Raw genomic sequence first — 12,613 nt, forward strand, 5'->3', positions numbered from 1 at the left:
CAATATGTTTTGTTGTTGACAAACACTGTGCATCCGATCAAAGGCCACAGTATTTTCGTAAATATTCATCTGTCACTTGAATATCAAAGCAGATGTCAACATGGACAGGTTGTCCCGATCCTTGAAAACCTTGAAAATAAACAAAACTGCTCAAGGTAAAATACATTTTAATAACGTGTTCGCTTTTACTGAACATTGTAATAGCATTAAGTCATTTAATTTTGTATGATTTTATGATGGCAACATTTTGGTACTGTGTTGGGTCGACTCTTGAAATCTAAGTCCTGAAGCAAAATCAGTTGAGAACCACTGCTGTATGAAATGTATGTGAATTTGGCAGTTGAATATTGACAATATTTCAATCAAGTATTGTTTTGGTGACTTGAGGTCTATTAAATAAATATAAGCAGCTTTTAGAAAACAATAGATAATGAGTAGCACTCAACTGTGCACTCAGTGTGAGTACAAATATACTATTCATACAATTGCTGATAAGCATTATTTTAGCATTTGAAACTCCAGGTATTTTCAGTTCTTTATTATTGTCTTTATTCAGCTTTTTGCTATAGACTTGTCTCCCATAAATTGGAGTGGGTTTGGGCGCTACTGAAACTGTTGCAAAGCATTGCATATTGGTTGTGTAGAATCAAATGTCTCCATCATAAATGTTGCCGAATGTGTGTTTAGGCAGCCTGATCTCACATAAAAATCGGCAAGTGTGCGAGTTTTCTTTAGCCGAAATTGGTATACGTTGACCGAATTTGAAAACACTGCCTCTAGAGGCTAAAGCGGTAAGTGTTTCAGAGCATATAAACAAGTGTGACATCCATTTATGTCCAGGAGAGGTCACCAGAAGCCAGTTGTAAAAAGAATTGTTTTCAGCTGAACAGGATGTAAAACAGTGAAGAGAAATGCTTATTTTATTTATTCTACCCCCCAACCACACAAATCTAACCTTAACAATTAGTAGAGACAAAGTGCAATTTTAGGGATAAAAATGCAACCTCCTTATCATGCTCGTGATTGTTTATACAAATGGGATAACGTCCTCGTTTGATTGGGGATTGAACTGTAGTCTCCCATGCAACTGGCGCAATGCGTTACCAGTCGAGCCACGAAGGAAAGTAATGGTTGTTGAGCTGTTTCAAATATATCCGATGGGAGATAGGCATGTCAGTGAGTCAGCATTCTCTTGCCAATCCTAGGGTACCGGAACTTTTGGAAACAGCATGCCGACTTCCCGTGTGATCATGTTGGTTTAGGAGAAGCATGCTATATCAAACTATACAAAACCAAAACAAAACCAACTTCTTATTATAAAGCAATGTTCATAAGTGCTAGTTTATTGCTGAAAGATGCATTAAAAAGCCCTATGTAGTCTCTTTTTCATTTTTATTTTTATTTTTTTTTTGTTCTAGAATAATTGTTATGTGCATTTAAACTAAATGCCACCCAATGGCATTTAGCATATTTTGAGCACATTAAGATTACTTTAGGGCCCAATTTTAAGAGTGCTATACCTTAAGCGCAGCACTATGCGAAACAACATGTGTGCAAAGTCAGTGGGCATGGCCATGAAGTTTTGATAAGCGCAAGTGGGTTGGCAAACTGCACACGCAAAGCACTAATGGGCTGGGTCAAGTGCAATTTAATTCTGAGGTTCTTCTCGGGTTATTGCACCATCGGTGTCCTCTTATATTCCATTTTCTGTCAATTGACATTGATATAGATGAAGACAGTCCATTCATAACAATTTGGTGGTGTAAATGGGCTGTATGCAGTGCTTTCCCTGCTACCGGCTAAGCGAGAATTCGCCAGAGCGCACAGCGTGCTACAGCAGCTGGTGTCTATTCACAGAGGCACGTATTTAGGACTGCTCTGCACCGTAGTGTAGCCTATGTGTTGTATGTTCTCTGTTGGCCTCTCTGGGACTGTTGGCTCTAGTCCTGCTCGCCCATGTTTCACCTGCTTGAAATAAGCTTTGCTCCTCTCCCAATGTTCATTGATATCATCTTCTGGTGGAATCCCCAAACTGCATATACAAGAACTGAGTTTAGACTTTGCGCCGAGATTAGACATCTTATTAAACATCTTAGCGCAATGACCTTTTTTTCAGGAAAACAAAAAACTGTGATTTGCGACACTTCATTTGCATACAATACACCCGCAGTTTGTACACATACACCCACAGATACCGCAAACACTCCCATCCACACACATTTGATCACCTTATGACACCTTGTCATAAGACACACGGTTGTTGCGCATTGCGTTGTGCCTAGCAGGGTCCTGAAAATAGAGCCCCTGATGTTTGATGTTTTAGACTGCACAGAATTTCTGTCCATTAAGAGTGAGCATCAGAGGCTTAGTAGTTCAGTAGTCATGTTAACACATATAATGTTTATGTCTTACGGCTATACTTTTGAAACTGTGTGTATTTTATCGTTTATGGATTGGCCCCATTCACTTCCATTGTAAGTGTCTTTTTATAAGCACAATTTTTGCTTTGCTTTTTTTTTTTAAATAATCATGGGACCAGTTGAAATCAAAACTATGCTACAAATGCTGTTTATTGAGCTCAACTAACACTGAACCTGGAACATTCCTTTAAGGTTAAATGTCTTTGAAAATGTTAAAGGTTAAACTTGCAGGTAGCTGCATGATTTAGAATGCAATCGTTTGTTGAATTTTTTGTCCTATAGGTCAATCGTATCACTGCAGACACTGAGGGCATCTATCTGCCTGCAAACATTAACGAACTCTGCCTGAACGGCGAGCTCATCAGCATGAGAACGCGTTTCTACATCCAGGCTCCCTCTGGAAGAAGTAGATCCCAAAGTTGTGTACCGTCTGTGAAGTTGTTGGCCTGTGTGAGAGCCCCGGTGAAGACTGCTCTGAGACTTTTGTGTCGAGTTTAACCCACTGCAATAGACTGAGATCTGACCTCCATGAGTGAGCGACGGTCTCCCTGCTATAGTGCCCCATTGCCGGGGTCGGTTGGGCTCAATCCTGGCGTCCACATCCCCACACGAGGCAGTGCGGCACAGGTTGGGTTCTGTGGATTTTCCCCGGCAGGGCTGTCCATCTGGAGGCCCACGAGTGCTGAGAGAGAGCCTGGACGAGCCAAATAGGCTATGCTGGAACAAAGCATCGCTGTTCAATGCCTCGTCAATGCTCCGACGCAGATCAATGGGCGAAGGAGGCCGCAGATCTGCCGTGGAGTCGCCATCTGAGCTTGCAAGCTTTGTTGTTTGGGTGATCAGTATGGAAAGCTCACGTTGAGGGCTGCTGGGATAGTGAAGATCCAAGCCTTCGGATTCAGTGTGTGGTAACTCTACCAGGGTGTAGAGTGGCACACTTTCACTTTCCCGCCGAACAATGCCCTCTGCAGGCCGTAGTGACCAGTCACAGCGACTAGAGAGAATGGAGGGTTTGGTTGTGGATGTGGTGCCCTCTGTAGGTGACTTTTTGAAGAGCCAGCGGCAGCCAACAGGTTTAGAAAGGGGCATTCCACAACAAAGAAGTGGGTGAGTGATTACAAGAGCAAGAGTGAGACACACGCCCGCTTCACACACTCTGCAGCTGAGCTGAAAACCCAACCATGGCCATGGCATCAGGCCAATCATGGCGGAATCAGTTAGTCCTCCTGCATTTAGCATGGCATAGAGTCTTAGGCCACCGCATGCTAGAAGAAATAGGGCAGAGAACACTCCTGCCCTGGCCGCCCTTTCCCACATACGTGCCTCTATGTACGGACACCGGCTGGTGTGGCACAGCGGATGCTCTGGTGAACTGTTGCTTAGCCGGTAGATGTGCTTGGCATCCGCACGGGCACAGAAGTACAAAAGCAGATACGTGAATGGCAAAAGAGTGGACATCAACAAGAAGGCCGCAGGTGGTATCAGAGGCACAACTTGGAGGGTGGGAAACAACTGCAGTATCGCCACGGAAACCATCACGGCAGCGACATGCAGCAACACCAGTGCAGCCAACAGGCAGGAGCTGCGCTGCAGAGTGTTTTGGGAGAGTAGCTGTGTGCAAGACCGTGCGGTAAGCAGTAGCAACAGCAATCCAAACGCTGCTGTAAGACAAGGATAGGCGGCCTCGTGCAGCAGTCGCGCCCAGGCCACCGGGAGGCGCTCTTTTTGGCCATATGGGTCATAGAGCAGCCACAAAGCACGACTGGAACCGGTCAGCAGTTGGAGGATGTGGAGAAGGCTGAAGTGGGCACAGCCAGAGGGCCAACGCAACGGCAGACACATCAGGCTGAGCGCAGACAGCACAGCCACAAGAGAGAACACGCAGCCGAGACCGTAAACCTGCAGCTCCCATGCCAAGCCCCATGTTGCCATGGCGGCATTCCAGTCAGTGAGCAGAGGGACCAGTAGAGGAGGGGTCAGGGCATCAATGGGTGGGGTTATGACTCCAGGGGGTGTAGTTTCAGAAACAGGGGGTGGAGTCGACAGAGTGTTGTTAGTTGAAGCCTGTTTCTTGAAAGTGTCAGAGGGCTGACAGATCCCATTGACAACCAGGTTGCAGTCCGGAAGTGTGGTGGACTCATGCCAGTCAGCAGCTGGAGAAGCTGAAACAGAACAAATAGGTAAAAGTGCTTTTAGAACATTTTGTACACACACTGGTGTTTCTTCAACTTTTTGCAATTTTAGCACGGTGGACTTCCAGAAAGTAAAGTCTTGTTAAAAAAAATTTTCACACTCTCTTTTTTTTTTACATTTGTCAGTAACAATGTGCAACAGTGTATGTACATGCATCACAGGAGATTTACGCTATTTTTGTCTTTTTTTCCCCCCTGAAAGTCATGAATTCCCACCATAGTGTCATTTTCAGCACATCTCAAATTTTTGTATTGTGTTTAATAAAATAGAATAGAATAAAATGACCAATTACTTTATCATGCTAACATTTTATGTATCCTAAATACACTGAATTAAAAGATATTTACACACTTTTTTACATCATTTGGCAAAATTACAGCTTAATTGGAAATGACACCCAATAAAAATCTTCTGCTTGCAAGTAATATTTCCCTTGATTTTTCTTTGTTTTGTCTCATATTTCATCTCAAGCATGCTCTTAACTGACACTTTTTTGAACTTGGTCAACAAGTACATTAAATTTCGCTCTTTGATTAGATAATCATAGTTTTAATCATGTAATAATTTGTATTTTTATAATGTATTTTCATAGTTTAATATTGAAAGCCTGGATCTGAGACGAGACTAAAACAGTGAAATCTATACATAAAGTGCATTTGAAAAGTAACAAAAAATAGATGATGAAGGCCTGGTAAAAAAAAAAAGTGTCTAATTCACTTTTAATGAGACCTTCATACAAAAAAAAAAAAAAAAAAAAATATATGTTTAATATGTTCATTGTAATAAAAAATCAACCTCTGGAACCTGAAAGCAGAGACATTATGCTACAAATGCTGTTGATTGAGCTTAACTTGCATTGAACCCAGAATATTCCTTCTAACATCCGTTACTTTAGATCATCTCTAAACTCTTAACTCTAAACTACTTTCTACAGTGGAACTGCCTCTGAATAAATTCGAATAACATCTTAGAGTATGTGCATTCATGGGAGATGATATATTCAAAAAACAATAAACACAAAGCATAATGTTCTCCATAAGCAGGTTATTAAGTTCATTTTGAAGCACTTAATGAAGTTATACTCTTGACACAGCTCAGGGTATTTACACTGCAGAGAAAACAACAAACCATACACCAATATTTCAATCCTGTCAACATCTAGATGTGTACAAATGATCTAAAGCTGAAGGTGATAACTTTACAGGGACTGTTTATGATGACAAATGCAGCATAACTCTGTAGCATAAGCCTCAGCAGAAATATCAGAACAGGCATCGGCCGTGAAGGATATAAAACAATCACTATGTGAATTGGCTGGGAGAGATGTGGAAGTAGGCTGCTGTAAATGGGTCGCACACATCCTCCCTGACACACATTCACATACGGCACAGATAAAACAGCATTGACCTTGTTGCCATTCTCATGCATGCGACTATTTAAAAACTAGAAACTGGCACACTTTCGTGACATCACATCACTTAAATACATGTGCATGAACGTAAGAAGCAGGTGCACTATGGAGCATTTTAGAATTTTGTTTTTACTAATAATATGCTAATTGTTGATCAGAAGGCTCTAAATTGCTTATTCTGTTGTTGATTGATTAGTATAGACTATCAGTAATTGTTTCTGCATGAGTACAGAAGATAAAGAGGCTGAACCTGTGAGTCAGCATTATCCTTAAGCAGATGGTTTAAGTTCAGAGAATCTAGGGTTGAGTTTTACCTCGAAGGATTGAATTCTGACCTTAGTTCATAGAAAGAGATTTCATTAGAGCATCACAACACTTAAGGGAATATTCCGGCATCAATACAAGTTAAGCTCAATGGACAGCATTTGTGGCATAATGTTGATTAATACAAAAAAGTGTTTTGAGTCGACTTGTTCCTTCAGAATCTCAGAGTTTCCATCTCGTAATTACAGTTATTCCGAGCATAACAACCACTCAAAACACCTTAGCAACTGTTTAGCAACACCCTGGCATTGTGGCGGTGAGTTTCAGCATCATGTAACCTCTCAAAGGCTACAGATAACCTCTCTGGTCACAGATAATGCCTTAGAATACAGTAGATGTCATTCTAACAATGAATGCTTCAGTACCTGGAGGATGTGTTTCAGTGGCCTCGATCACAATGGCGGTTGTTTGCCCATTTTGCGCCATTGTCATTTGGTCTACAGCCTCAGTTTTCACACTGTCCTCTCTTTCATAGTCAATTCTTGTCATATTGAACGTCTGCTCAGTCAGACTAACTGAAAGAGAAAGAGAGAATAGGGTAAGAAACCTGTTCTTAAAGGGACAGTTCAATTAAAAATGAAAATTCTGCCATCATTTTGCTCACCTTCGTGTCCCGTATGGCTTACTTTCTTCTGTGGAACACAAAAGGAGATGATTGGCAGAATGACAGCCTCAGTCACCATTCTCTTTCATAGTATGGAACAAATAAGGATGCACTGACAGTGACTAACATATTGCCAAACCTCTCCTTTTGCATTCTAGAATAAAGTAAGTCCCACAAGTTTGCAACAACACTTTTTGGGTGAACTATCCTTTTAAACAGCTGGATCTTATGTTAGCTCAGATTGATACAGATGCACTTTGACTGCAGTTGTTTGACATTCTATAGAATTTCACGAGTCACTTAGGGGCTTGTATCCCACACACATCTACAGTGATGAACGGCTGCTTCACTGCTGGAATACTGATGTGTTCACTGCAGCTCGAGGGATCTTAGTGAGATCACACTGCTAAACAGTTAGCTAATAGCAGAATGAGGATGCAGTATTGCTGCAGACATTAAATTATGGTTTATACCTCCTTTTTTCTAGCAGTAATGAGTTTTCTTACTATTTCTTACTATAGGGGAGTGGATATGATATACTTGTGATAATCTGACATTGCTAATATGTTCATTAAAAGCAAGCTCACTGTCAAACATGATTCCTAAATTCTTGACGTGATTGTTGGCACTCAGAAGCAAGGAGACTCCTGTAGATAAGGCGCAACAGTCTTTCTCTGTGCATTGTTACCGATAACAAGTACCTCTGTCTTATCTTTGTTTAGTTGGAAAGTTCTCCGACATCCACATATTTATGCTCTCTTTGTTATCCAGCGTAGTGCAAATAGATTTTTGGGGGTCTGGTGCAAGTGACAAGAAGAGTTGCATATCATCTGCATACTGAAGAAAAGAGATGTTTTATTCATACCAGCTAATGGAAGCATATATACTGTAAGTAAAATAAAAACGGGCCCAGTACTGAGCCTTGGGGAACACCATGCGATATCACATGATGTCTGGAGGTGTGTGTACCCAATGCAACATAGTAGTCTTGGATGCTTAAGTAGGACCTAAACTAGTCTAGGACTGGGCAATTCACAGCAGTAGGTGTATTGAAAGACTCATACTAGCTATGTTTTGTCTTAAGTTAGTAGTTTTAGCGCTGAAGAATGTGGCAAACTTATTGCACTTTTCACTTGTGAAGAGATCATATGATGTTTGAGGTGAGGGCTCAGCTGTCTATCTATAGTTTCTGCTTTCCTGTAGTCTCTTCTTAATTTTACAATGGATGTGCTATCACTCCATAGGGCTTTAGTGTTCCCAGAGACAGTCTTTGTTTTTAGGGGGCAACAAAGTCAATACATTCTCAACCTGAGATTAAATCTGTCCACTAGAGTGTCTAAGGAGGAGGATGTTAGAGGAGGGAGAGATGATATGAGCTCCATGAAAGTCACAGCAGTATCAGCAGATAGAGACAGTCCTCTTATCACTCACAGAGCTGGTACACACTGACATTACGGAGAAGACACAACAGTGGTCAGAAATGGCAACATCAACGATCTGAGGGTCATTAATGGTTAAACCATGTGAAATCACAAGAACTAGTGTACCAGTCAGAGACATGCTGCATAAGACCAAATTAGTTTAGTAACCCTGTGAATTTGACTGTCAATGGATCAGTAAGTACATCCATATTAACTTTGAAATATACAGTAATTAAAACATCTTCAAAGTCAGTTGGAATTGTTGAGTGCAGTTTCCGTGCAGGGCGTGTTGATTAAAGAATCATGGTGGAAGTGGAAGTAAATTGGTTTAGTTAATAATTACACTGTACTTGTGGATTTTGACTGTTTAGTTTGTATGCATTTTTGTACTATCAATGGACAATAATGATTTAGCTTGCCAGAAAATAAGACTCGTTCAACTGAGTCATGAGGTGGCATGCTTGTGCAACAAAAACTACATTTCCCATCATTAAATGTGGCCGTATGAGATAAAATGAATTGAATAAGCATCAATTACACACCTAATGTATGGCTTTGCTCTTCATTTTGTTGCATTGGTGCTTAAAAAGCTTCCTGTCTTTGTCAGCAAGTAAAAAAGAGAGGAATTGCCAAATTGGTCCATTATTTTTTACTAAAATCACATCGTATTTACGACGTCCGGCCTCGTAAGTACAAACTTTGTGGGAGGGCTTGAAGCAACATGAACACAGATACACATTCACATGATATCCAGTTCAGTCATGCAATTGAAAGTTAGCTCTTAAGTATCATTAATTTGATTACCAGTAGGGGCATCTGTCAAATCCTTTGTTTCCTCAGATGGCCACAGATAGTCTGTCAGCCCTCTTGGCAAATTGGTACCATCTAAGGTTCCTCTGGCATATGGCATCTCAGCTGTACTAGAAGATGTCCTCAGTGTCTGGTAAGTGCTAAATCTTGTTTCAGATGTTCTCTGCTCATCCTGAGACATGTATGTCTCTGTATTCCAGGCTATAGGTGTCTTGAACTTTGTACTCCAAGTCTTAGAGTCTGCATAAGTTGAAGGCTGCAGTGTTGTCAATGAAGACGTTTCAGATGATTGGTCAGTACGGCCCTTTCTGCTAAGATCAGGCCAATCGGACTCTTCCGTTTCAGGTCCCTCTTCATCCCGCTGGATGTCTGAAGGAATATCAGTCTCAGGGAAAGTCTTGATCCATGGTGTCCTTGAAGCAGAAGGTCTTGACAAACCATCATCATCCACTGAGACCTCTGGACCCTCATGGTCTGTGCTAGACTCCTCTGATTGTAATACACTTAGGGATAAATTGAGGAAGCTTGGAGTAGTCAAGTCCACTTTGTTGGGCCAGGATGTCCATGGTGGGCTGCTAGCTGGCTCTGCGAATTTGTCCGTGTTGGTCCAAGACTGGGATCTTCCATTTCTATTTAGAGACACAGCAGCACACAGACTACCACACAGCAAGAAGCCAAAGACCAGCAGGAGTGCTCCACCTTGAGGGGTCATGCTGACACATGGAAGATATTACACCTCACAGAATCACCCGTCTGTCTCCATTTGACTCTTACATTCTCTTTTGGTTCGGAACCTGTGAAATAAACAAGATTGAAAAAATGAACAGCTGGGTAAAAGAGTGCAACAGTGCCCGTGTAATGGTGGCCAGCTGATAGATAGCTGTACAATGTGTATAAACCTCACTCTCCTGACCTCAAGAGGTGCAATAGCGACTGACGCTAGGGGCTGTAGCCTTTAGCCTCCTTATTAGCACACCTGCCTCGCATGCCACAGCAATGCCGGTTCGATTCCCGCTCAGAGCGGGTTGAGTAGGACCGGTTACAGTGGTGCCGTGACCCTGATGGGAGTGAGGTTTAGGGGGTTGAGTGTAACAGTAGCCAGCTGGTAGGTAGCTGTGCAGTGTGTAAACCTCACTCCCCTGGCTTCAAGAGGTGCACTAGTGACTGACACTAGAGGCTGTAGCCTTTGTAGCACGTGTCTGTCTCTCATGCTGAAGACACCGGTTCAGTTCCCGCTCGGAGCGGGTTGAGTGGGACCGGTTACACCCACTCACTTTTTGAAGGGATATTCCAGGTTCAGTTCAAGTTAAGCTCAATTGACAGCATGTGTGGAATAATGTTCATTTCCACAAAAATCAATTTCGACTCGTCCCACCTTTTCTTTACAAAAAACAAAAATCGAGGTTACAGTAATGCACTTGCAATGGAAGTGAATGGGGCCAATTTTGGAGAGTTCAAAGGTAGAAATGTGAAGCTTATAATTTTATAAAAGCACTTACATTAATTCTTCTGTTAAAACTGGTGTATTATTTGAGCAGTAAAGTTGTTTAAATCTTAATTTTTTCCTGTCATTTTAGGGTTTTAGGGTTTGGGGCGTTACGTCGTCATGGAAACAAAGTTGTAAAATTGGATTAGTAAGTGATATTATCACACAAAAATCATCCAAAATCATCAATCTTGTGGCTATACTTTTTTAAACAGTGTGTATTTTAATATTTACAGATTGGCCCCATTCACTTCCATTGTAAGTGCTTCTTTTTAACCATGATTTTTGCTTTTTTAAATAACATTTATTTATTTATTATTCTGTCGATTGAGCTTCACTTGCATTAAACCATCAATAGACGTTTTGGTTCTGGAAGTGTTTTTCCAATTCTTTTCTTTCATAGGAATTTCATAAAATCAAACCAACCAGCTCTGAGGTAAATCACAACATTACAAAGTTTGATTTAAAGCAAAAAAGTAACTGAAAATCAGACAAAAAGACAAAGGTACTTAACGACTTTCATAAGGGAATGAACTATAATCCCATGAAACATTGCGAATGAGGATTAAAAATGATGATTTTTTGGTGCACAATTCTCTGATTGGTGGATCTTTTTCACTGTTAAACACAAATAAAAAAATAAAAAAACATCTTTAAAGGTTTAAAGTTATCGTTAATAACCAATTCCCCTATGGAAAAAAATATTTCAAAGAATTATTACAGAGAAATAAAAAGCAGTCTACATACTGTATAAAAGTGCATATTTTTGTTCTCCTGTTTTACAGTTGTATTGAGTGTTGTGATGGAGCATGGTGAGTGTATTACAGTCAAAGCTTTGACTTTATAGATCACCAGTCTTAGTCGAATCCCTAGAGTCATGTGACTCATTTCACAAAAATAAAAATAAAATAAAACATAGCCCAAAGAAGAGGAAAGTCTCTCCAATACAACTAGACACACACATATATATACACACAACTGTCAGCTTTCTTATACACATACTTGTAGAAGAATAAAGGGCACATGCGTTCAACTATGTGTGGATCAATCCTCAATAAGAGTACTGAAGATATATGGCGACTGTAACAGTTCGTAATTCCATTAGACTTTCTTCACTGCTTCGATTTGTGTCAACTAATCTAACAGTGACTGCTATAACTCACATTAACATTCTCTTATGCTCTCCTTTATGCACAATCTCTCTTTTCTCATTTCTCTTACACTCACTGTATCCTTTTATTTCTGTCTCTTTAAGTGGATCCAGCATTTATCATTTATGGTTGTGCAATAGAGAGTGATAGAGATGCTGGTCTACATTACCAACCAGTGCAGCACTCTGTTTTTGCATCTTCTCTTCAGCAGCAGCATCCAGTGACACATTTACACACAGCAGCATCTGAACTCACACAAACATACAGTATACGCATACAGACACAAACTTTGATCTGGTTAAAAGAGAGGTGCTCACCCTGGGATAAAGAGTCTAAAATTGGAGTAATCCTTGTCCCTGCCGTCCTGCTGCAGAAAAGATTTCACTCTGTGTGTGGTTGCGAATGCGTGTCTTTTAGTGCTCTCTCTCACTCTCTCTCACACACACATCTCTCTTCCTCTTGCATGAACACACACACATGCTGTCTGACACACCCCCTCTAAATGTCCCATCTCCTCTGTCTCTCTCTTTTTCTCTTTATATCACTGACTCTCTCTAGGCTTCAGATGTCTGATCTTTCTCTTCTGAATCAGTTAAATTGTGATTTTAGTTTCTAGAGCTGGATTAGCCATGTTAGGAGTTTGACTGACTTGGTCTTACATCACTTAGTAAACAGCTAGAGAAGGGAACACCTGACAAGCTTAATCAGAAAGACCAGTTTTATGGCAACATGGCCCACCACTAACCTGCTTAAACCAGCTTGGACCAGCATTAAAATAATCATAATCTGGTCT

General features: G+C 40.9%; 1 protein-coding gene across 1 annotated transcript; it reads right to left on the reverse strand.

Annotated features, from left to right (window-relative positions):
- Window positions 1–184: 184 nt before the first annotated feature.
- Window positions 185–12,273, reverse strand: LOC127417013 (proline-rich transmembrane protein 4-like). The gene is made up of 4 exons (XM_051656686.1): window positions 12,138–12,273; window positions 9,178–9,977; window positions 6,714–6,863; window positions 185–4,582 (listed from the first exon to the last, which is right to left on the reverse strand). The coding sequence occupies exons 2-4, from the start codon at window positions 9,893–9,895 to the stop codon at window positions 2,697–2,699; spliced, it is 2,754 nt and encodes a 917-aa protein (XP_051512646.1). The 5' UTR covers window positions 9,896–9,977; window positions 12,138–12,273; the 3' UTR covers window positions 185–2,696.
- Window positions 12,274–12,613: the final 340 nt, after the last annotated feature.

Source organism: Myxocyprinus asiaticus, chromosome 26, assembly GCF_019703515.2.
Source record: "Myxocyprinus asiaticus isolate MX2 ecotype Aquarium Trade chromosome 26, UBuf_Myxa_2, whole genome shotgun sequence".
NCBI lineage: Eukaryota > Metazoa > Chordata > Actinopteri > Cypriniformes > Catostomidae > Myxocyprinus > Myxocyprinus asiaticus.